The sequence below is a fragment of the Mirounga leonina genome, unplaced genomic scaffold (assembly GCF_011800145.1).
Source record: "Mirounga leonina isolate KUSES-001 unplaced genomic scaffold, KU_Mleo_1.0 Mir_173, whole genome shotgun sequence".
NCBI lineage: Eukaryota > Metazoa > Chordata > Mammalia > Carnivora > Phocidae > Mirounga > Mirounga leonina.
In genome coordinates this window covers 68,886,691-68,911,160 of record NW_023270447.1, presented here as the reverse complement: position 1 = coordinate 68,911,160, position 24,470 = coordinate 68,886,691, and the positions used below count along the sequence as shown (strand labels likewise).

Sequence of the window (24,470 nt, the reverse complement as noted above, 5' to 3'; positions counted from 1 at the left end):
GCAAGAGAACATGGCGCACTGGGACCACCAAAGCACTTCAGCTTCGCTGGACATAAAATCTGTGAGAGTGGAGAATACTGGGAGGTATGCAGGGACCAGGCCCAGAGGGATATGGTGCACTACACAAAGGGGTTTGGAATCTACCCCAAGAGAGATGGGGATGCCCTGTTGGCTTCTGAGCAGGGCAGAGTCTGGAGTGTGTTGATGGTTTGGAAGGCTCACACTGGCTATGCTGTGAAAAATGGTTTGAGTAGTACAAGACCAAAGACTGGGAGACCAGTGAGGAACCTCATCCAAGTGGTGGTGGGATAAAAGCAGAGGCAGTGCATAGAGAGAAGTGGATGCATTTGGAAGGTAATCAGGATGTAGAATTATCAAGACTCAGGGAATTAAGTCAGTTAGGTGAGAGGGAGGTGCTAAATAAAGGCTGAGTAACCAGGTGACTAGAGGTGCCCTTCACTAATGAGGACTTCCGTTGAATGACAGAAAGATGATGACTTAAATTTTGAATACATTAGGATTTAGATGCCTCTGGTAAGTGAAGCTCTTTAGTAAGGAATTGGATATACAGGTGTAGATCTCAGGAAAGAGATAAAGATTACAGTCTTCCCTTCTGATGGGGTTGGATCTTCCCAAGGGCTGAGTAGGTATTCCCTTGGCTGTGGCCTACATTTCTTCCAGGTCCTCCCAAGCTTGGCCCAGAGGTCTGTCCCCAAGACCCTTTCCCTGGATAGGCTGGGTCCCTTCCATATGAAAACAGGATGGACAGGGTTTGCCTGGACTCCCCAGTATGGGTGATTCCATGGAGCATGGGAGTACTCTGAATCAGTCTCCTTAGGAAGAATCACCAGGGATGAGGGAGGGACATACCTTCACACCTGGGCAGGGGGTGGTCCCAGTTCCGGTTGGTGCCATGCTGACATGTGAGGACGGGGTGGCCAATCAGTTGATACCCTGGGAGGCACTCGAAGGTCACTGATTGTCCAACATTGTAGCCAGCTCCCCTCACAATGCCATTGGCAAAGGGCTCTGGGTCCGGGCACTCTTGAAGTTCATAGGCTGGAAAAGATCAGGAGAGAAGGTCACTTTATTCTCTCTGGACATTTTCTCCTCAACCGGAGTATAGGAGCAGCAGAGAGTTCACATAGTGTGAAGCACCAAGACTTGGACTCAGATGGACCCTTGTCATTTACCAGTTGTTGGCTTTGGGCTAGACATTAAACTTTTCTATGCCTCAGGTTTCTTATATAGAAAACCGTTATTGTGAGGATTAAGTGGGCTAATATACGCATAGCTCTTTGCATAGTCCTGACACACAGTAAGAGCTCAATGAATGTTATCTGTTGTTACTGTCTCCATGGGCAAAGGAGTCTCAAGGAAGACAAGGCTAGACTGAAGCCTTATTTGCTGAGCCCCTGCTTGGGGCTGGGGATTGACCCCAGATCTTTCATGTGGATCGTCTCGTTTAACCATGACAACCATGTTCTAGATCACAAATACAGAAAGCAGTCAGGGGAGGAGTTGAGTGGGGTCTTTCTGACTCTGAGAAACTACAACCTTTCAAGATGGAGGAACTTGGTGGGAGTAAGCCAAGTCTGCGGCTGGGAGAGAAACTTTCCAGAGGGAATCGCTGGATGAAAAAAGGAATGTGTGTGACTATAAGATAAGGAAGCCTCTCCAAAGAGAAAGAAAGCTGCTTCCCTGAGAATGGGTGAGCCCAACTCAAAAAGGAGATGCCTTAATGGAAGGACCAGAGACTGACAGGGAGAGGTCGCCTCGGGGTTTGCTGAGCACGTGTACAGAGCACAGACTCCGATTAATCGGATCCACAGGAAAAAGAACAGCTGTTGTGGCCAGAGTCGGGCTCTTCCTACACAGGAAATTGGCAGTGGGGTAGACAGAGCGTTCTGACAGTGGAAATTCTCAGTGGGAGTTGAGATCAAACGAATGCTCCATGGAAGTGGATGCATTCATTACATGTAATAACAATATAAATAACAACGATCACGAAGCTGACATTTCAGAAGACCTCCATCTGGGACGGTGCCTGTGCTGAGTATTTCCACTCACTGTCTCACTGATGGAGGCCTCAGTGGGAGGAACTGGGCAGGTTTCACTGGGAAATCATCAGGGTCACTGGGTGTGTCAAAAAAACCAAGCAGCTATTGTGGGAGCGGGTAGGCTGGTCAGCCAAAGAGACACGTGGCCCTGTCAGCAGCAGGGGGTTTGGGTGATTTGGCAAATAAAGGCCTTAGTAGAAAAGAGGGGAGTTATTGCCCAGGGAGCTGACTGAATGGATGGGCTGGGCCCCTAACGAGAAGCCTCAGGGGGAAGCCGTGGACCCCATGATGGTGAGGAACCAGGAGAGAGTGGCCGCACGTCAGAAGCCAGGAGCAGCCTGAGGGAGAGTCTCTCTCTCTTTTGAAGATTTTATTTATTATTTGACAGAGAGAGACACAGCGAGAGGGGGAACACAAGCAGGGGGAGTGGGAGAGGGAGAAGCAGGCTTCCCGCGGAGCAGGGAGCCCGATGTGGGGCTCGATCCCAGGACCCTGGGATCATGACCTGAGCTGAAGGCAGACGTTTAACGACTGAGCCACCCAGGCGCCCCCCCCTTTTTTTTTTAAAAGATTTTATTTATTTGACAGAGAGACACAGTGAGAGAGGGAAAACAAGCAGGGGGAGTGGGCGAGGGAGAAGCAGGCTTCCCGCCGAACAGGGAGCCCGATGCGGGGCTTGATCCCAGGACCCTGGGATCATGACCTGAGCCGAAGGCAGACGCCCAACGACTGAGCCACCCAGGCGTCCCTGAGGGATTCTCTTATAGGAATTGTCTCATGCAGAAGGAGCTGGGCTTTTTAGAAAAAAGAGACACTTAAGTGAGAGCACCTGGACTGCTTTCAAACTGAGAAAAATCTCAGAGCCTGTTTACCAGAAGAAGCTTCAAAGGGAGAGGTTGGGCACTACAGGCAGAAATGAACCCTAAAGGGCAGAATCATTAGTTTTCCTAATGAAGAGCTCCTGGGTTTGTCCCAAATGGAGACACTATGGTGGGAATAGATAAAATTTTTAACGAAGTGCCACAACTGCAAATATTAATATTATTAAAATGCTTAAAATATTCGTATTATTAAAATATGAATAATGATACCTAACATTTTGGAACAATTATGTGTCTTGTCATTTTGCTAAGTTCTTTATACACATGATCTCCTGAAAAGTTTTAATGATATAAGTTAAGCCTGTCCGACTGAGAGGCCCGGTAAGAGTGGCTTAAGCTGTTAGTAACAATTTTATGGGAATCTTTACCTGAGAGGAGAAAGGAAAACTCCAGTGTAGGAAGTTCAGAGTGTCTAACGGGAGGGATTTTGAGAAAAAGTAAGGAGTTGGATTTCTTCAGAGAAAGTTGTGGGACTACAGGGAGATGGGCCTGCTCCCTACAAAATGCCTCAGTGGGGACAGATGGCCCTTTCGGAAACAGGTCTTCTCATAAGGGAAAACCTGGGGTGAGTGGTCAGAGCTCGTGTACAAGGTACAGCTCCATGGGGCTAAGGAAGGTGTAAGTAGAGAATGTGGGCCTGTTGGGCAGGGAGAACTATTCGGGCCTGACATAAATTAGGAGGCCTTGGCGGGAGGACCTGAGCCTCTGGCACTAGAGACAACCCCGTCCCAGAGGATGGGACCACCACAGACGAGAAGCCTAATGGAAGCCAAGGTCAAGTGTGAAGGGGAGCAAGTGCCCTGACACCAAGAGCGGGCTCCCAGGCATCATTAGGTCTGTGGAGCTCAGGCAGTCACTGAGGGAGTAGCTGGGCCTGTGACCTGAGGGAAGCCTCAAGGGGAATATCCACAAGTCATGAAGGTAAAATGTGAGTGGGAGGAGGTGGGCCCACCATAGAGTAGACACCTCTGGGCCTGTCATTCAGTTGAACCAATGGAGGTGTTGGGCCTTCAAAGGCATACTTAGAACCCTGTTGCCCTTGTGCCTTGCTTCCCCCTAACAAGGAAAAATCCTTGGAGGAGTGGGCCTCCAAACGTGAAGCTCCAGTGTGAGTAATGGGCACATCACAGAGAGAATGGCTAGCCCAGGGTGTTGGCCTGTGTCTTGGAAGCCTCAGTGAGTGTGAGAGGGGCTGAGTTTGAGGCCAGGGCTCTGTGGAAGTAGGTAGGTCTCTTCTACGGGGAGAAGTAGGTGAAGTCCAAGGGACTCAGGGGGATAACTCTTACAGGGACAAGCGGGCTTATCACATGCGGAACACAGTGAGTGTCTGGTCCCACCGTGTGGACTCAGTGGGCAGGGCTCCATCACAGCGGTGAAGGCACAATGTGTATGGGTAGGGCCCTGAGAAGCGTCCCTGTCACAACGGTGGTGTCATCAGTACTTGCATTTATCCAACATGAGGAGCCCTGGGGAGAGCATGTGGGCCTGTGAGAGGTGTTACGGTTGAATTGTGTCCCCTGCCCAAATCCATATGTTGAAGTTCTAACCCCTAGTACCTCAGAATGTGACCTTAGTTGGAGAGAGGATCTTTGCCATTTTACCTAAATTGAAATGAGGTCATTACAGAGGGCCTTCATCCAATTTGACTGGTATCCTTATAAAAAGGGGCATCTTGGAGACATTCAAGGATTTAAAGCCAGAGATGGAGGTGATGTTTCTATAAGCCAAGGAATTCCAGACTGCCAGCAAACCGCCAGAAACAAGGACAGAGGCCTGGAACAGACTCTCCCTCACAGCCCTCAGAAGGAAACCAACCCTGCTCACACCCTGATTTCGGGACTTCAGCCTTCAGAACTGTGAGAGAAGAAATGTGTGTTGTTTAAGCCCTCCAGGCTGTGGTAACAAAGTACCAAGATGCAGGAGAAGCCCGAGAGAGGCATGCGTCTGCCCCAGAAGGAAACGCTGACCACATATGTGGGCCCGAGTCTCTCCTGTGACAGAACGTGGCCATCTGATGTGTCATGACGCATCTGACAGGCCACAACGCCCGCTGTGTGTGCTCAACAGGCGTGGACACTCTTGGTGAGGGCTGGTCTGTATGACAAGCTCACAGACCGCGTCACTGGGTGAGGCAGCTTTGCTACTACCAAGGAACCAGCACTCTCTGGGTAAAAGCACCGCTTCTCCCTGCCGCCTCATCCGTGAGAGGCCCAGCTCCTCCTCCCGAGGTGTCCCAGGTGGTGGCAAGCCCAACCAGACTCCCTGAAGTTCCTTCTGAGGAGGCAGTGCCTGTGTAACTGGTCCAATGGTGCTCACCTTGTAGAATACCCTGGAAGGTTTTCCCTACATGACAAGCCCAAATCCTTGGCTCATATTCACCTTTGACAAGGGATGAAAAAGCCAAATATCAGAGCATTATGGATATAGAGCATTCTATAGATTTATATAGGAAACACAACCAAAAAGTTCATGAAACATTACATGTTCTCAAAGATACATATAACATATGTATGTTAACACGTGGAAAAAGATCTGGAAAGATCATGTTAAAACAACAGTGATTATTTCTGGGAAATAAGCCTGGGTTTGGAGGCTGTAGACAGAGAAAGCTTGGCCTTACCTGTAATGCTTTAATTTCTTCCTTCCTTCCCTTTGTCCTTCCTCCCTCCTTCCCTCCCCCTCTCTTTCTTTTTAACAAAGTGTGTTTGTGAACTGTTAATATAATTAAAAATTAACTTTAAAAAAGAAAATTGCAAAAGCAGTATTTATAGTATTATACAATTTTGGTTAACATATAATAATACAGTTACATCAACATATGCACAGAAAAAATGGGGAAAACAAACTTAAAAAAAATTGGTTCTCTCTGCATAAGGTGCGGTAGGAGATGGGATTATGGGAGAATTCTGACTTTCTATGATGTACTCACAAAAACATCTGTAATGTTTTAATTTTTTATAAGCATGTATTAGATTGGAGAAAAGTCCAAAATTATGAAAAAAAAAAAAAAGGTCAGTGGAAGAATCTTGAAAAAGAGGTTAGAGCAACTGGTTCAGTCAGTCACCCCAGGGAGGCATCCAGGGGAAAGGCTGGGCCTGCCTCGGGCCACCGTATGTAGCAGCACAGACCCAGGTGACGGCCCCTCACGCTGGGGCTTGTTCCAGGGAAGTGTGCCGGGAGGAGTGGGGCCTAGCACAGGATTTCACCTCAGCAAGGCAGAGCCCCACTAAGCATAGTCAGGAAACCCTCAGCGGGAGTTAATGGGCTTGTCTCATGGCGAAGGCTCAGTGGGCGCTCCAGGGTTGTTACCAGAATCCTCCATCATGTGATAGGAGGAGCTCTGCCGAGGGTGATTGGGCTTGACACACAGGGGAGTCCAGAGGGACTAAGCAAGCCTATCAAGGCTGAGGGGAACTGGCCGCCTGGCCACGCAGGGATGCCCGATGGGAACGCTCAGGGAAGACTGTTGGCGGTTGGGCCTGGACAGAAGGGAGCCTTCAGCGGTGTTGTTGGGCCTTAGCCCTGGAAAAGGCTTGTCAAAGGGGGTTAGATATCTTCATGGGGCCAGAGAGACATGCCACCAAAGGGGAGCCTGCATCGATAGGCCTGCCCCCCACCCTCAGAGTCCTCCCAGTGTTCTCTCTTCCCCTACGTGGAAGGCTGGGAAGATGGTGGTTGTACGTAAGAGAAGGGGATGGGCAGGAGCCAAAGGGGAATCCTGGTCCTTACCCTGGTACTCCAGTTTGAATCCTGGCCGGTTCTGGGAGTGGTCGCTGTGGAAATACACAGTGGTCTCGTGGGACGTGGAGAGCAGGGAGCCTGGAAGCTCGCTGCCACTGAATCTGCCCATCATGCGGCTGGTCTCGTAGGGGCCATTGCGGATTTCTATGAAGTCATGGTTGGGCTCGGTGGAGAAGTTCAGGAACTGGATGTGAGCTCCTGGGAGCAAGACAGAGGCAGACAGTGCCCAAAGCAATAGAGTCCTGCTTCAAACATGCGGCCCCATGGAAGCTTCTCCTGCCAGACCTCACGCATCCCTGCTACTGGCTTCCCACTCAACCGAGATTCCCAGAACACAATTCGGGGAGACACGATCCAGTTCAGTTGTCTTAGGAGGATTGAACTTAAAAATAATTATTCACTCAGAATGAAGGGCATTGATCATTCCAGAGCTCCATCTCGAGTCCATTTTATTTTACTGAAAACAAAGCTCAGGGCTAACATTTGATTTGTAGCTCCTAGGCCTACTATCAATACAAAGATAGCTTTGCTAAAATAAACTTTTTACTTAAAAATATCACCACTTAAAAATAACTATACCCAATCAAAAGACATGAACTTCAATACTGGTATCTTCTAGAACACTCATGATAATTCAGAAATTAGAAAAATACATTGCCAGTGAAGTTTATACTTTGGGATCCTACTGGATTAATCAAGATCTCCTAACAACCCAACAGGTTAAACAGATCTGATTAAGCCCTTAACTTACATATTGATATACTCTGCAGAATGGAGGTGGGAAGATTGATATTTGTTGACTGGTGAGATTTCTCAAAATTAGATTAAAAATGATATTGAAGAAATGTATTTACTGTGCATAAGAAAATGTCCATTATGTTAATTGTGAAAATCTGATTTCAAAGTGGTATGTACTATGTAATTCTAATTTTGGTATTAAAAAACTAGAAGAATATTCACTGATTTACTAATAATATTTACTGAGCATTTGCCATGCATCAGGGCTGTGCTAGGCACTGCACAAGGATGAAAAGATCTCCCAGGTCCTTGTCTTCACGGGGGTTACATTTGAATGGTGAGGACTAAGCTGTTAGTGATTATCTCTGCATGGTGGGGTTACAGATGGATTTTAATCTTTAAAAATTTCTCACCTGTGGTTTCTAATTTGCACAGAATGGGGACATATGTGTGATTTTTTTTTTGCATCTAATTATCTAAATAATTTTTTATTTAATAATTTAATTTAAAGTTATTAAAAAATAAAGATTTGACTTATAACGTTGAAGACCCTTCATATCTCCTGCTCTCTCCCATTCGAGGGTGACGTCACTCATGGATCGGGAAGATATCTTTCCAGTTCATGGTTTTAGATTCTTAAATATGTGTCTGATTTATACGCCTTAAACGTTTACATGCACGTTGTTATACTGCACATATAGTTTTATAAACATTTTTATTCAATATTGTGCTTTTCAAGGTCTATAATTTTATTTTATGAATTACCCAACCATACTATTCGCTACCCTATTAATGAGCACGCAGATTGTTTCCAAATTGCTGACAGTTTTGCAGTGAGCACTTTGGGACATGTCGTCTGCATCATCCCAACACTGTGGGCAGCATGTTCATCAAAGGGGCTTTTCCAGGATTCCAGATTTTTGAATTGAACGGGTGTGGAAAGAACTGGGTATGACCACTGCCATCTAGTGGTAACAGCTTTTAAATGCAGAGGTTCTTTACACACTGAAACCAGGTGCCCTAGTCGGGTCCTCACTGGAGTCCAACATTCACTTGAAAGCAAGATCTTTCTTCTGTGATTGCACCCTGCAGGGGGCTTATTCTCCAAAGGCTGAATAAGCACCCAGGCCTTAGAGTTAGAGAGCTCTGGTGACTGAACAGCAGGACTTACAAGAACAGTGATGTACCTTCCACTTAAACGTCTGTTTTCCTTTGGATGTTGTGCTCCCTCCATCTCTCTATCATCTGAGATTCTTGTGGCCCATACCTGGATGCAGAGCTCCCCTTCCCTCAATCTCTAAAATCTGGAGTTTCCCAAGGCTGCCAAAGCCCTCATCATTTTGTACTCTGATCATCTGTCCCCAGGTTCCTCCAGAAGATGGTACTAAGTATAAGACTCCATCCTTTGAAGGGTCACCAACCTCTCTCCTCCCCTCAGAACAGATTTAAAGCAGGCCAGTTGGATCCCTTTCTCCTGAAAGCCCCTTCTCCCATCAGAAGACCCAGTCTAGGCTGAACAGTACAGAATAAAAAGAGGTGGCTTTCATTCCTGAGGTCACAGATTGGGAGATCACAGGCTTGTGCAGGAGCGATCCCCTCAGGACATCCTGTCCCTGGGAGCAGGGCAGTGACTCAGGCAAGATGATCCATCAGGTCCATGTCACCACAAATCTTTTATCTCTTCAACAGAGATGTTGGGGTTAAATTATATTCCCAGTCAGGAATGAATCATCAGCAATTAAATTTTGTGCCCAGACCGATGTCCTCCACACCCCGCCAACCCCCGTGCCTGGCATACTCCATCTCCACAAAAAAAATCTCCCACTCTTTAAGACCAGCCAGAATGTGTGTATAAAGAATGCAAACTCTATATCATATTGACCTTGGCTATATCATTTAATTAGGATGAGAAATTGGATATTGAAGTTAAAAGCACAACTTGAGGTCCAGTCTCTGTAAAAGACTTTTTTTTTTTCTTTTTCAACCCCCCGAGTAATTTCTCATTCCACAATCCTGAATTTTAGCTTACTACTCAGATAATAATAATGGCAATCCCTAAGATTATTTTCCCTATATTTTATGTTACCAAAGCATTCTTTCCTAGCTTTCTTAACTGATCTTCACAATTGTGCGAGAGGTCAACAGATGAGGAAGTAGAGACGGACCTGCCTCCGTCAAGGTCAGGCTGAAGGGTCATCCGGGGCCTGGGCGTGCAGACTTACCAAAGCCCACGGGCAGCGCTATCTTCCAGGAGCAGTCCATGTTGCTGGGGTAGTTGCCGGGGAAGCCGGGGCTCAGGATCACCCCCTCCATCTCTTCCACTGCACCCCCACACTGCGCTGTGACAATGAGACCACACAGAAGGTTAGGACAGCATGGAGGAGAGCATGGGGCCATGGCAGCATTTGGATGCTCCCTTAGAGCAGCAGTTTCTGATCCCTTCCCAAGTCATTAACCCCTTTGAGAATCCAAAGGAACCAACTGTTCATCTCCCCTAAACGACTGCACACATGGGCAAAACTGAGTACGGATGTAAGTTCAGGAAGGGCTGCTCAGCCTCCTGGCACTGCCCAGCCGGCCACAAACCCGAGTTACGACTCTTGACCTTGAGCATGCCCTTTGCAGGTCAGTTCCCTTAGCGAGGTCATGCAGCAAAAGTGGTCTGCTCCAAGAGGAGTGTGACTGTTTCTTACGCTATGCCTCAAATCTCCCTCTATCACCGTCCAATCAACGCTTCCAAGACTGAAGAGAAAGGATGAGAGGAGGAGACTGGCATGCACTGAGTCCCCACTCTGTGCCAGGCACCACACCGGGCTCTTTGCAAATATACATCCACAGGGCTGTGTGGTCAGCACATGAGCCCTACCGGGGCCCACCCCCAGCCAAAGTGACTGTGATTAGCGTTCCATGGGGAGCCAACCATGAGGGGCTGGGGCATCCGACACTCCAGCTGAGGTGACTGCAGAGTCACCTAAGATGCAGGCCTGGAGCGTGAATACAGCCTGGTCAGTGGACATCAATTCTTTTCTTTCACAGCTTTCAGGAAACCATCGTGTGAGCTACAAGGGATTAGCTGGTTATGGAAGCCAGAGAAAGAGACGAGGGGAGGGATCTGCAGGGTCCAAGTGAAGGCCTTTGGGGAGAGGGCGACAAACAGAACCGTGCCCGGGTTCAGAGTGGGGGGCGCTCTGGAACTGACTGCTGGGATCATTATTCCACCGCTTTCACTTCCTGTGTGACTTTGGGTGAATCTAAACCCCTCCAAACCTCAGTTTTCCTCACCTATAAAATGGAGCCGACTACAGCACCTATGTCACGGGATGGTCCTTACGTTACAGCAGGAAGGCCTGCGTGTCACTTAGAACAGGGGCCGATGCACACAGTGACCAGGTGACAGGCACTCCAACAGCAGTAGCTGCTCCTACCATGAGTGGTTTCCCCGGCAGGAACTTTGTAATACAGAGTGGGAATGAGGGGAGTGCCTTGGCCTGCCCAGCCACATTTCTGACCGCGGCGCAGGCGACCAAACCCTAGTCCCTGGCGAGATCCCAGAAGGGAAATGCCTCTATGCCCAAGGGATGCTCCCTCCACTCACTTCGCTTCTTAACCCAAGGTCAGCCTTGATTTGCACTTTACAGTTGGTGAGGCATCAGAGAAACGTAGGTTTCTGTCCCTGATGGTGCCGATCACTTTTTAATCTTAAAAAGCCTTAGTTTTCCCATTTGCAAACATGAGGGCAATGATACCTCCCCTGAAGCGCTGCTGTGAGCAAACAGGTAGCGCCATGACTTGCGTATAGTAGACGCTCAATAAATGTTGCGTCCCCCTCCCCCAACCCAACCGAGCTAAGCCCTTGTTTCACCTGTAGCGCCCCCCCCCCCCCCCGCACCATTTCTCTAGTGGTGGATTTTACCCGTCTGTCCCATGAAAAGTCACAGGGGTAGGCCTCAATTGCCCAGAGGTTCCACCTGGGCTTTGGTCAATTATCTGCGCTCAGGATGGTCATCGTAATGTTTTCAAACGGCCAAGCCCCCTGTGATCCCTCACTCGGTGGCGAAGGTCTGCAGAAGTCACGTCGAGCTTGTGTGAGAGCAGAGCGCCAGCCTACAGGGACTCCCTTCAGACAGACTCGGGATGCCAAACTGTCCTTTGATTTGAACTTGATCCCCGTGAGATGTCACTGAGCCCCAGTCTCTGGCAGGAGTGGTATGAATGGACTGAGAAGGTCAGGGCTCTCTTACCAATACAGAGCGGCGGAGGGTAGTTCCAGCGGCGCACGGTTCCGGGCATGCAGGAGATGTGCGCGTGGCCCTGGAGGGATCAGGAACAGGGGTGGGCTCAGTGCCCCCAGGGGCCCAATTGCATGTACAACCCAGAGCAGGGGGCTTGTTCAGGGGCCTTGTGTTGAGCAACAAGATATGCAAAGATCCACAAGCCCTCTGTGGGGTGGGATGAGGCAGAGGGAGAGAGACTTTGGGGAAGGATGCTTATTAACAGCCATTACTAAGGAATTCTCATTACTAAAGGTTCCTTGTGAGACTCCTTTAATTACTAGATTCCCTCATGGCCTTCAAAGGAAGATTAAATTTCCCTGAAGTCTAATCAAACTGAAACTTTGCAGGAACACATTCTGAGGCTGGCTGGTGCTAAATCGCCGAAGTCAGCAAAGCTTGACAGTGGTCCCTGGGGGACCCGAAGGGCTTCTCCCTGTTCTTTAGTGACTGCGGCTCGGCTGGCTCAAGGCTGGCCAAGCCCATCTCAGGGGACACCTGTTTCTTGCCCGGGGTGTCGAAGGGAGGTACCTGGAGGGCGTATCCTGGCTCGCACTGGAAAGAGACCACGTCGTTCACCAGGTAGCGCTCGCCAGTCTTCACCCCGTTACTGGGCACGGCGGGTTCTGGACAGCTGCTCAGGCCCACGGCTAGACGAGACAGAGACAAAGAGAAAGGAGGAGGGAAAAGCCCAGCAGGTCAGTGCACCAGTAGGCAGAGGGTGCTGCTGGCAGCGGGAAGGAGAAGGGGCTCCAATCTGTGCTTTCTCTGCCCTCCACCTCGAGGCCAGTGCTTCCTAACTCTCTTGCCCTACAAGCGCACAGAGAAAGTCAGAACATTTATACAGCATCGAGGCTCAACAGACCGATGCTCTCTGGGGTGGGTGGGCATCACTCGGGCCATGTGGCTGCCCCCCCCGGGGCTCAGCGGAAGGACTCTGGAGCTAGGGGGGTGCCCAGCCCTGGCTACAAACCCCAGACCTCTCCATCCGGCTTCTCCTGCACCACTCCCAGACCCCCAACTTCCCTCCATTTTCCTTGCCTTAAGAAGACAACTCCTGATGAGATCTTGCCATTTGCAACGACGTGGATGGAACTGGAGGGTATTATGTTGAGTGAAATAAGTCAAAAAGAGAAAGACATGTATCATATGATCTCACTGATATGAGGAATTCTTAATCGCAGGAATCAAACTGAGTGTTGTTGGAGTGGGGGGTGGGGTGGGAGGGATGGGGTGACTGGGTGATAGACACTGGGGAGGGTATGTGCTCTGGTAAGCACTGTGAATTGTGCAAGACTGTTGAATCTCAGATCTGTACCTCTGAAACAAATAATGCAATATATGTTAAGAAAAAAAAAAGAAGAAGAAGAAGGTAGCGGGAGGGGAAGAATGAAGCGGGGGAAATCGGAGGGGTAGATGAACCATGAGAGACGATGGACTCTGAAAAACTAACAGGGTTCTAGAGGGGAGGGGGGTGGGAGGATGGGTTAGCCTGGTGGTGGGTATTGAGGAGGGCACATTCTGCATGGAGCACTGGGTGTTGTGCACAAACAATGAATCATGGAACACTTCATCTAAAACTAATGATGTAATGTATGGGGATTAACATAAGAATAAAAAAAATGTAAAAAAAAAAAACAAAAAACGTTAAAATCAAAAAAAAAAAAAAAAAAGAAGACAACTCCTGGGGGCAACGAAGTTGGGAAAGGGGAAAGAAAGGCAAGGAGGAAGGAGAGCAGTTATCAGAGAGAGGACCCTCAGTGTCACTCAGGAGGCTGAGAGTCCCACTCTCTGGGACAGGCTGTCCAGAAAAAAAATTGCCAGTGGGTGAGACTCTCTGCTGCCTTATTTCTCCTGTTGTGTTTTTAAGGTGAGGTCAGTTCCTTTCTGGGAGTAATACTGGGTGTTTCTCATGCTTAGCCCCCCACTGTCAACTCTGGTCCTTGCTCACTGCCGGACCCCTCACAGCCTCCCTGTCCTTCCCAGCCCTAGGGCCATCCTGCGTTCAGAGGCAGCTGACATTTCTGAATCTCTCTCCTTGAATCATGGACAGCCTTACTCAGCAATTCAAAGTGGGTCTCCACCCAGTGTTATTCAGAATCTCACCCTCTCACTGGACATTCTAGGACTTGGCCTGATCCCTTTCCAAGATCCCCTCTAAGGGCTCTCAAACACTCCTTCAATCTCCTTTCTTGAGTTTCCAAGTTCATCTGCATTGATTTGACCCTTATTCTATGCCCAGCATCGTACACCGTCTTCGATAGGACATCCATCCTAATCTTCCTCCTTGTGGTCTTCCTCCTCGCTGCCCGCCCACTAACTGAGACTTCCCATAAGCAGGGTTGGGGCATATGTGTCCCACGCATCGTCTCAGCCCCTTGAAGGTCTTCACATCCTGTTTCACAGGTGAGGATGTGGGCCAGGAGGCAGAGACATGCCCTTAGCAAGCCACAGAGCTGGGATTCAGACCAAGCCCAGTCTAACTCTGGAGGCCAAACTTCCAGGCCACATGAGCTCACAGGCGACTGAGCCCTGCTCTCCCCACCGCCCCTCCTGAAATCATCTTCATCCAGCTTTGAATTCCCTCTTGGTGGAAACTCGCAGCAAGTGGGAGTGGAGTATCTCCTGACTGGTGGGATGCACCCCACAGGGGCCCCACTGCAGGTGCGGGCACTTAAGATGCACTAACTAACTAAGATGAAATAAGATGTGCTAAAGAAATCCCTGTGTATGGATGCATGGGACCAGTGGTGCCGTTTTCCAGGGATAAGAGCGAACAGACTATGGTTGGGTCTGATCCTAGGCACCTGTACAGCTCAGAGAGTTTGGGAGGGGGCAGCCTCAGCCCTCCTGGTCCATTCCTGGTGGATACCTTCTGATAGCCCTCCTGGTAGATCCCAGCTCCCTGGGGAAGCCACACGTATGCAGTGCCTGCACGGAGACAGGCGTGGGCAGAAGAGGAATGGGAAGGGCTGGCCAGCGTAGACTACCACCACCAGCCCCATCTCTTGGTGTACGGCTGAGGAGCCCTCATTCCACATTCAGAGCTGACAGCTGACATGTGCATCGGATGACTACATGTGCTTTTATTCTTCGGAGGAAAATTCACATATAACAAAATGCATACATCTTATGTGGACATTTGCTGAGTTTTGACAAATGCCTGCACCTGTATAACTCAAACCCCTATCAAAACTACAGAACATTGCTAACTCTAGAAAGTTCCTTTGTCCCAGGCAATTCCTGTCCTACATGTGCCTTTATTTATTTATTTATTTATTTATTTATTTATTTATTTATTTATTTATTTATTTTAGAGAGAGAGAGAGAGCACTTGCAAGTGGGAGCAGGGAGGGGCAGAGGGAGTGAGAATCTTAAACAGGCTCCACACTCAGTGCGGAGCCCGAGGCAGGGTTTGATCTCAAGTCCCTGAGATTAAGATCTGAACCGAAATCGAGCCAGACACGTAACCAATTGAGCCACCCAGGCGCCCCCTGCAGGTGCTTTTAAGAAGTGCATGGGATTCTTGGAAATGAAAGCGGTTTGGGTCTATGTCCGTCCACAGATCTCAGCAGCTGGGCAAGAGACCCCAAGCACAGGATTAAAACAACCATCAAGCTGAATTTGAAGTACTACATCTTGGCTGTCATCTTGTCTTTTTCTCCCCACTCCTCCCGGCCCTCTAAGTAAAACGCAAAGCTACTCAACTTGGTATTTAGTGGGGTGACCACAGCTTAGTAACCTGAAACCTACTTAACCCCTGGGCAGTGATAGAATAAGAAGGGGCAGAGAGAAAGAGAGGGAAAGCAAGAGCAAAAGAATGTGGTAGGAGAAAAAAATGGAATGGGGAGGAACGTGAAATCCAAGAGAGAAAGAAAGAGACAGAGGAAAGTTCATTCTCATTTCTCCTACAGTGCACAGCTTGACTTTATTTAGGCCATGCATGCAACAATGGAAGAATTTTTTTTTTTATCATATGCAATCAATTGCTTTCAAAAGCATATTGTTCCATTTCTATTTCAATTAAATCAACATTAAGTGAGTCATAGCGGCAGCTACGACTTTTCAGTACCCTTCAAAACCATTTGCTTCTACAGTTAATTCTTCCCCTCTGCACCCTCTTTGTAGATTATCAAATATTAAGAGAACAGTAGATTCACAAAACAAAAATGGTTTTGGCTCCTAGGAGTTTCAGTCACTTCTGTTTTCCCTCAGCCCTTCCAGCCATGAGAGGACAGTGCTTGATAAACATCAGCTACAAAGAAAACTACCAGTTCCCTTGAACAACAACAACAACAACAACAAATTGAGGAGAGGTAAATTTTTTTCTGGGAATGAGGCAGCAGAATGAAAAGAGATTTAGGAAGGAAGTGTATCTTTGGAAGAGGAAAGAAAAGAAAAGATTCGAGGGAACCTTTAAGGACTCCAGTGAAAACAGTGGATAAGAAAACAAAATTGGATAGAACAGAGCAAAAGAGTAAAAAGAAAAATGGGAAATATTCAAGAAACCCGGCATACTTGACTCCACCAGGAGAGTGAAGCCTTTGAGGTCTGCGGGCGGTGGGGTGTGGGGGGGAGCGTATCAGAGGTCTCTGTCCTATCCTCTGCCCATCAGGGTCTTTGCTTCAAGCTGTCCTCCCAGGTCTTTCCTGCCAGGTGCACACTTCTGTTCTTTCAGGCCACTAGCATCCCAGGATCCAACCAACCCTCTCCCAACCATCTGGATAAAGCTCATTTGTTTGGAGACCAGCTGAGCATCTGCATAACATCCAATGCTGACCTTATCAGGCCTCTAGCACCAAATGGGGCTCCCATCTGCAAAGGCCCACGCTGACCAAGATGGTCAAGCCCACTCTACCTTCCCGTATTTCTTACTTCTCAATCCAAACCCCTTCTGTAAGGTCTCACTTGACCAGGTTTAGCTCCCCTCTTCTGTACTTCCTTAGTGTATAAGGTTGCACTAAAATTATTGCTCCCTTGTTCCTCTATCTCCCTGGACTTTGTGTGTGTGAGGGCAGGAATGATGTCTTACTCATCTTTGTTCTGTGGGTATCCAGTACAGGGCTTGCCACACTGGGGACACTCAGTGTTTCTTCATGACATCAACCTCTCCACCTGCCCCACGGAGGAGTGACCATGCTCTCCTTTGAACTACTGCCCTACCATCTGGGGACTTCCATGAGAGCACCTGGAATCTTGTAATGCACTTCTCTGTCCATGTGTCTGCCTCTCTTTAATGGACTTGGAGGGAACTTACTGATCTTACCCAGTCCTAGCAAACCCCAGCACAGCATCTGGCACATTGTAAACACTCAATAACTATTTGCTGGATGAATGTATAATAGATGCCTCTGTCTACTTATTCTTTCCTCTACCCAGAGGGGAAGGAGAATGGCAGGCTGTCCCAGGATGAAAACAGTCTCCCCAGCAACCTCTGTCTTTGTTGCCCCACCGTGCACGTCCACAAGCCTTTTTCTTCTAAGAGTTTTTCGTTGTGACCACTTCGGGACACTGGAAGCCAAGATGGAAGGTTCTGAGAGGGGAGGGAGAAATCTGGTGCAAGAGGAGTGAAGTTTCTCATGACAAGAACTTCAAAGATGGCTGCATCACAGAACCCGGGCTTGGAGAGGACAGGTTTCAGGAGCAGAGGATGGCACCTGCATTTTCGTACATCCCAGATTCTATACTGGACCTAAGTCAACGACGGGGCTCCCTTCCGATCCCTGTGGGGACACAGGGAAAGTGTACAGGTGTCTGAGTAACAGACACGGGGGTGAGAATCCTGGCTCCGCCACTTACTGGTTGTGCAGTCTTGAGGAGTTTCAGACCTTCTCTGAGCTTTAGCATCTTCATCTAGGTCTGTGGTAAGGTTTACGTGGGGCGGAGAATACACAGCCCCAGTATGCTCCCTGCTCATTGTGGGTCCTTGGTACATGTCAGTTCCCACCCCGAGCCCTGTATACAGCTGAGACTTTGGATCCTCACTTTTGTACTCCAAGTGGAAGCCGGCTGCTGACACGCTGATATCTGAGTAGAAATGAAGGTAGAGCTGGTTGGAGGTGCTGTTCAGAAGGGCAGGCACGGTTGTTCCTAGGGCAAGGACACAGAGACCGTTCACACTTAGCCTCCCCCAGCCCCCGAGCTCCTTCCCATTTCTCTTGCTTTCGCTACCTGCTGATATTCTTCTCCTAAGACCCTCAAATGTCCCCAGTTATCATACTTGTTACATGACAAATTAGCACCCCCCTACCCCCCACAGAGTGCTGGGTCTTCTTCAGTGGCTGAGAGGCAGGAGTCCTCAATCTTTCTGCAAAATGAGCAGTGGCAGAGCCATATGCCAGAAGGAGGGAGAGTTCCACAGGCAGCCCAAGAGTTGGTCCCCTTCCCAGCCATCTTCAAAAAACTCTCACAGGTGTAATTCTCTGGGCAATCCAGGCTGTGTAGACTGTATATATGGTGCACATTACTCCTTTTTATATCTTGGCAACATGGAATTCTAGAGCCTGAAGGACCCAGATGATTGCCCTGGCCATTGGGCAAAAGCACACACTACACTCAGTGAAAAGTCTGCCATTGGAATGGAAAACAGTGTAGCCACTTTGGAAAACAGTTTGTCAGTTCCTCAAAAAATTTAAATATAGAGTTATCATATGACCCAGAAATTCCGCTGCGAGGTATATACCCAAGAGAATTGAAATCACATCCCACAGAAATTTCTCCATGAATGTTTATAGTAGCATTATTCATAATGAACCAACAAGTGGAAACAACCAAATGTCCATCAACTGACGGATGGGTAAGTGAAATCTGGTCTATCCACATGGCGAAGTGCTGGTGCATGTTACAACATGGTGAGCCTTGAAAAATGATGCTGAGTGAAAGAAGCCAGACCCAGTAGGCCACATATTGTAGGATTCCATTTATATGAAGTTTCCAGAACAAGCAAATCTATAAAGATGGCAAGTAGGTTGCCAAGTTGTGGTTGCCAAGGGATGGGGGAGGGGGAGCAATGGGGAGTGCATACAAATGAGTACCTGGCTTCTTTTTGGGGTAATGCAAATGTTCTGGGATTGGATAGCAGTGATAGTTTTAGAATCTTGTGAATATACTAAAAGTCACTGAATTGTACACTCTTCTTTCACTGTAGCATTATTATTATTGTTTTATTATTGAGCTATAATTGACATATAACATTATATTAGTTTTGGATGTGTGACATAATGATTCAATATTTGTATATATTGCAACATGATCACCAAAACGAGTCTAGTTAACATCTGTAAATTATAAACTTTAGAATGGTGAATTTTACAGCATGTGAACTACGTCAGTAATAATAATGATGGTGATGATGATGATGATAATGATGATGAAGTCCACCACTGCCCTCCAAGTTGAGGTCCCTGGAAGCCCCACCTCACCTGAGAAACTCCCCAGCATGGTTACGGTGTTGTCCGCACCATCAAACACCTCCAGAGAGTCCCAGTTCTGCTCTGTGACAAAACTGATGACTTGAATCTGGGAAGGCAGAGGAATTGAACTGCTGGTTAGGCAGCCTGTGTCCGTCTGTCTGTCCCTCCCTCCCCTCTTCTCCATTCATGTAGTTAATTCCAGTACTGAGCACCCACTCTGGGGCTGACATTGTGCTAGGTCCTTCCAATAAAAGTGAGATGCTCTCTCTACCCATCCCCCTCCCCCAGGACCTCATTTGCCCAGTGGGGGAAACAGGTGTAAAATGAAGGGTTGTAAGACAGTGGGGTACTTTGTCAGGCAGAGAATGGGGAAAGGGAATTTCAGGAAGTGGGACTACTTCAGTCTGAATGGCCCTGTCCTCATCTCTCACATGTTCCTTGGGTTCCCCATTTCCCTGTATGGATGACATCAGACGTCATGCGGTGATGGTCCAGGAACCCACTCCTGGCCAGACCTGCCCACCTTGACTCCCTGCTGGCTGCCTCTCTGGTGGCCTTGCTGCCATAACCAGTTCTGAGGCCTTCTCCACTTGACTCTTACCACTGGGGACCAGTTTAGCCCCCATTCTGCTCCTATAGCTTGGGTTCCAGTTGTGACACCAAGGTGTGTGCCTGGGGCTTCTCCATGCCTCATCTGTTTTCTCCTTCCCCTCTCCTGCAATGTCCCCTCTTCCATCCCCCATCATTTTGATAAAAGAACCCTTCAAACCATCAGAAAAACATCTTCTATGAACCTTCCCCAATCTCTGTATTTCTTTCAGTCCAGGCCCATTTCCTCTTCCGGCCTTCCCCAATGGCCCAAACTGGTGCCACCCCTTCTCTTTCCTGAGGTACCCGGCTCTCTCTCTCCACACCCCCTGAAGCTTCTGGGCCTTGAGCTGGTGTGTTTTTCTGCTTGTGGACCTCACCCCCACATCTGGCCCGAGGGGCAGGGACAGGGCTGAAATGTCTCCTCCAGGCCACCTGCTGGACTGAGGCCTCCCCTAGCCCCTACCTGGATACCAGCGCCTTCAGGGACCATGATCTTCCACACACAGTTGAGGCTGTTGAGGTAGGGCTCTGGGAAGCCAGGGGACAAGATGGTGCCCCTGCGCTCCGTGAGGTTGCCTCCACATGGCACTGGGAAGGAGGCAGTTCTGGTCAGAGGTTTCTCCTGCTTGTCTTTGGGTCCCCTATGGGAGCCTCCCCAAACACTCCTCTCAGGGCCCCCCAGCCTCCCTTGCTGGCTGTTGGCTTCTCCCATAGGCCCCCATCCCTGCTCCTTCCATGGCTCCTATCTCTATAACCCTCCTCCCCATGCACCCCTCCCCCAGCAACCCCAGCTCCTCCTCCTTGCTGTCTTCATACCCAACCCACAGGACTAGTGATTTGGCCTGAATGGGACACCCTACTTAAGTTATGCTGGTGAGCAAGGGCTGCTGTTGGGTCTCGCTGGCCACCCCCTCCCCAGAGTCCCGGTCATCCAGGTACTCACCCACACAGGTGGGCGCTGATACATTCCACTGGGCCAAGGCCCCGGGAACAGGGAGACACTCGATTTCTGGGGACCCCTGCAGGGCATAGCCGGAGTTGCAATCGAAGCGGATGATGGCCCCCACTGAGAAGTCACTGCCCAGCCTCTTGCCGTAGCGGGGTTCCGGCACAGAGCTGCACTGCGTGGCGCTGGTTCGGGGTACCGCTGCAGGGGACAAGGGCACTGAGGGGTAGGCCTCACCCTTCTGGAAACTGGCCCAGGGATGGACACACAATGGTACTAGAGCTGAGCCCGTCTGGATGGGACCCTCAGAGGCTCTGGGTGCTTTCTCTCAGGGCAGGGGTAGGGGTTTTCCAGAACAAGGCCCATTTTACTGAAATACAGTTGCAGCACAGCTTCTGGAAACCTTGGGAGGCAGACTTTAGGCTCAGTTGCTTTCAGTGGCTTCTCCATGATGCCCTTCAACTATCAGGGTCCCACGTCCCCTTAGAATGGCCCTTCTTCCTCCCTTCGTCCTGCCTTTGGCCTCTTTCCCCAGGTGCCTTAAGACTCTGCCCAGGGTTTGGTTGCCTGGGTGGCTCAGTCGTTAAGCATCTGCCTTCAGCTCAGGTCATGATCCCAGGGTCCTGGGATCGAGCCCTGCGTCAGGCTCCCTGCTCAGCGGGAAGCCTGCTTCTCCCTCTCCCACTCCCCCTGCTTGTGTTCCTTCTCTTGCTTTATCTCTCTCTGTCAAATAAATAAATAAAATCTTTAAAAAAAAAAAAAGACTCTGCCCAGGGCTCTACTCTCATGACCTGAATCTGAACCTCCCCTCCCCCTGCCCAATTGGCACATGGTATGCTTTAACCCAGGTCCCAGATATGACGTGCCCTTGTGGCAGGGGAATTCAGCTCCTCCTGGGCAATGGGATGAATGGGACATGTCTAGAACTGGCCCTAAAAAAGTGGGCATGCTTCTGGACAAGGAGAGGTTGGGGCCTGCAGGTGAAAGCCAGGGCACTCCAAGATTTTGCCTTTCAAGGCCAGTGAGGAAGGGAACAGACATTGATCACCTGCTTGGTGCCAATTACTCTGTGAACTCTCTTAACTCCATCAGTGAGGTAATATGCTTACTCCCATCTCACAGGTGAGCAAACTGGGGCTCTGAGGGGTGGAGCAGCTGGTGCCCAGTTAGAAAGTGGCAGAACTGGGATTCAAAGCCATGTCCACCTTAATTCTAAGTCTGTGTTTTTCCCACACCTTTACTGTGCTTTGCAGAGAAAACCAAACTCCATGGGACAGAGCCTAGGTATGAGGTCTGGGCTGGTCATCCCAATGCCATCGGGACTGTGCCAGCCAATGGGGGAGGGGAAGGGCAGAAGTCAGCCTCCCGTGTCTGATTTCTTCCCTCATTTGACATGGAGTTTGGCCCAAGAATTGTCTGTTGGGCAAATGGATGTCTAAATTCAACTGAATTTCAAGGAACTGCACTATAAATCAGTAACTGCCCTCCAGCACCCTAAGACTGAGGCCCAGACTAGGGGTCAAAAGTCCCTGTTCCTTTGGTCAGGAAGTCACTACAGAGCTGAGATTGCTCTCACACCTCTCACACCCACTTCCTGCATACCTTGGTAGACAAAGTGGAAACCTCTGGCTGGTGCTTGGCCTTTGGCACTGAACTTAATGAGAACTTGATTGGAGGTGGCCAGGGGCAGCGATTCTCCTGCCGAGGTAAGGGGAGAGGAGGAGAGGAAGACAGTGAGTCCAGCAGTAGGCCCAGCAGAGAAGATCCTGGCCAGGAAGGAGGGGCTGCCCATACCCCCCACAGCAGTTCCTTCCATATTCCAGGTCTTCCTGAAATACAACCTCCCATTTTTACTGCACTTTATAGTTTAAGGTTTGCAGAAGGCTTTAGCATCCATGGTCTTACCTTGACCCATGTTCATTGCGAGGTTGGCATGACAAGAGTTCAGTGCCCCATTTAACAGATCAAGAAAGAGAGGATCAGAAAGATTAAATGACCTTCTGAGAAAGGAGAAAGCATCTAGACATATGTTGACTCACAAGGATGGGGAGAATGGCCATTACCAACCTGACTGGTGGTTTACTTGGAAAATGGACATTAAAAAGAAAAATGGCACCAGCTTCTGGGAAGGAGGGTGATGTGAATATCTGAGAGCAACTGGCTCTTCCCAGATGCTGTAAAATGATAGATAACCACAGTAATTGTGTAATTTATTGCTCACACTAGAACACCTGTGAGAGCCAAAGGGCGTGCTATTAATAATTATGTTGGGACAACCAAGTGAAAGCTGGGATTGTCACAAGCAAAGCAAGATGTATTGCCACCCAACTGATAACACACAAATTGGGGGAAACCTGTATGGGCATAGGATGCCTTTTTAAAAAAAATTTTTATTGTTATGTTAATCACCATGCATTACATCATTAGTTTTTGATGTAGTGTTCCATGATTCACTGTTTGTGCATAACACCCAGTGCTCCATGCAGAACGTGCCCTCTTTAATACCCATCACCAGGCTAATCCATCCTCCTACCCCCCTCCCCTCTAGAACCCTCAGTTTGTTTTTCAGAGTCCATCGTCTCTCATGGCTCATCTCCCCCTCTGATTTCCCCCCCTTCATTCTTCCCCTCCTGCTATCTTCTTCTTTTTTTTTTCTTAACATATATTGCATTATTTGTTTCAAAGGTACAGTCTGTGATTCAACAGTCTTGCACAATTCACAGCGCTCACCATAGCACATATCCTCCCCAGTGTCTATCACCCAGCCACCCCATCCCTCCCACTCCACCCCCCACTCCAGCAACCCTCAGTTTGTTTCCTGAGATTAAGAATTCCTCATATCAGTGAGGTTATATGATACATGTCTTTCTCTGATTGACTTTATTTCGCTCAGCATAACACCCTCCAGTTCCATCCATGTTATTGTAAATGGCAAGATCTCATTCCTTTTGATGGCTGCATAATATTCCATTGTATATATATACCAAATCTTCTTTAGCCATTCATCTGTCGATGGACATCTTGGCTCTTTCCACAGTTTGGCTATTTTGGACATTGCTGCTATAAACATCAGGGTGCACGTATCCCTTTGGATCCCTACATTTGTATCTTTGGGGTAAATACCCAGTAGTGCAATTGCTGGGTTGTATGGTAGCTCTATTTTCAACTTTTTGAGGAACCTCCATACTGTTTTCCAGAGTGGTTGCACCAGCTTGCATTCCCACCAACAGTGTAGGAAGGTTCCCCTTTCTCTGTATCCCCGCCAACATCTGTTGTTTCCTGACTTGTTAATTTTAGCCATTCTGACTGGTGTGAGGTGGTATCTCATTGAGGTTTTGATTTGGATTTCCCTGATGCCGAGCGATGTTGAGCACTTTTTCATGTGTCTGTTGGCCATTTGGATGTCTTCTTTGGAAAAATGTCTGTTCATGTCTTCTGCCCATTTCTTGATTGGATTCTTTGTTCTTTGGGTGTTGAGTTTGATAAGTTCTTTATGGATTTTGGATTCTAGCCCTTTATCTGATATGTCATTTGCAAATATCTTCTCCTATTCTGTCAGTTGTCTTTTGGTTTTGTTGACTGTTTCTTTTGCTGTGCAAAAGCTTTTTATCTTGATGAAGTCCCAATAGTTCATTTTTGCCCTTGCTTCCCTTGCCTTTGGCAATGTTTCTAGGAAGAAGTTGCTGCGGCTTAGGTCAAAGAGGTTGCTGCCTGTGTTCTCCTTTAGGATTTTGATGGACTCCTGTCTCACATTTAGGTCTTTCAACCATTTTGAGTCTATTTTTGTGTGTGGTGTAAGAAAATGGTCCAGTTTCATTCTTCTGCATGTG

At 48.5% G+C, this 24,470-nt stretch overlaps 1 protein-coding gene across 1 annotated transcript in view; it reads right to left on the bottom strand.

Annotated features, from left to right (window-relative positions):
* CSMD2 (CUB and Sushi multiple domains 2) overlaps positions 1-24,470 on the bottom strand; it is a 587,452-nt gene that overhangs the window by 83,966 nt on the left and 479,016 nt on the right. Inside the window, exons 33-42 of the mRNA XM_035019158.1 lie at positions 22,243-22,338; positions 20,638-20,841; positions 20,158-20,282; positions 19,113-19,209; positions 17,677-17,781; positions 12,223-12,341; positions 11,662-11,731; positions 9,643-9,759; positions 6,671-6,880; positions 871-1,059 (exon numbers count right to left, since the gene is read on the bottom strand). Coding sequence (XP_034875049.1) covers positions 871-1,059; positions 6,671-6,880; positions 9,643-9,759; positions 11,662-11,731; positions 12,223-12,341; positions 17,677-17,781; positions 19,113-19,209; positions 20,158-20,282; positions 20,638-20,841; positions 22,243-22,338 — 1,332 coding nt within the window. The remainder of the gene's footprint in view (positions 1-870; positions 1,060-6,670; positions 6,881-9,642; positions 9,760-11,661; positions 11,732-12,222; positions 12,342-17,676; positions 17,782-19,112; positions 19,210-20,157; positions 20,283-20,637; positions 20,842-22,242; positions 22,339-24,470) is intronic.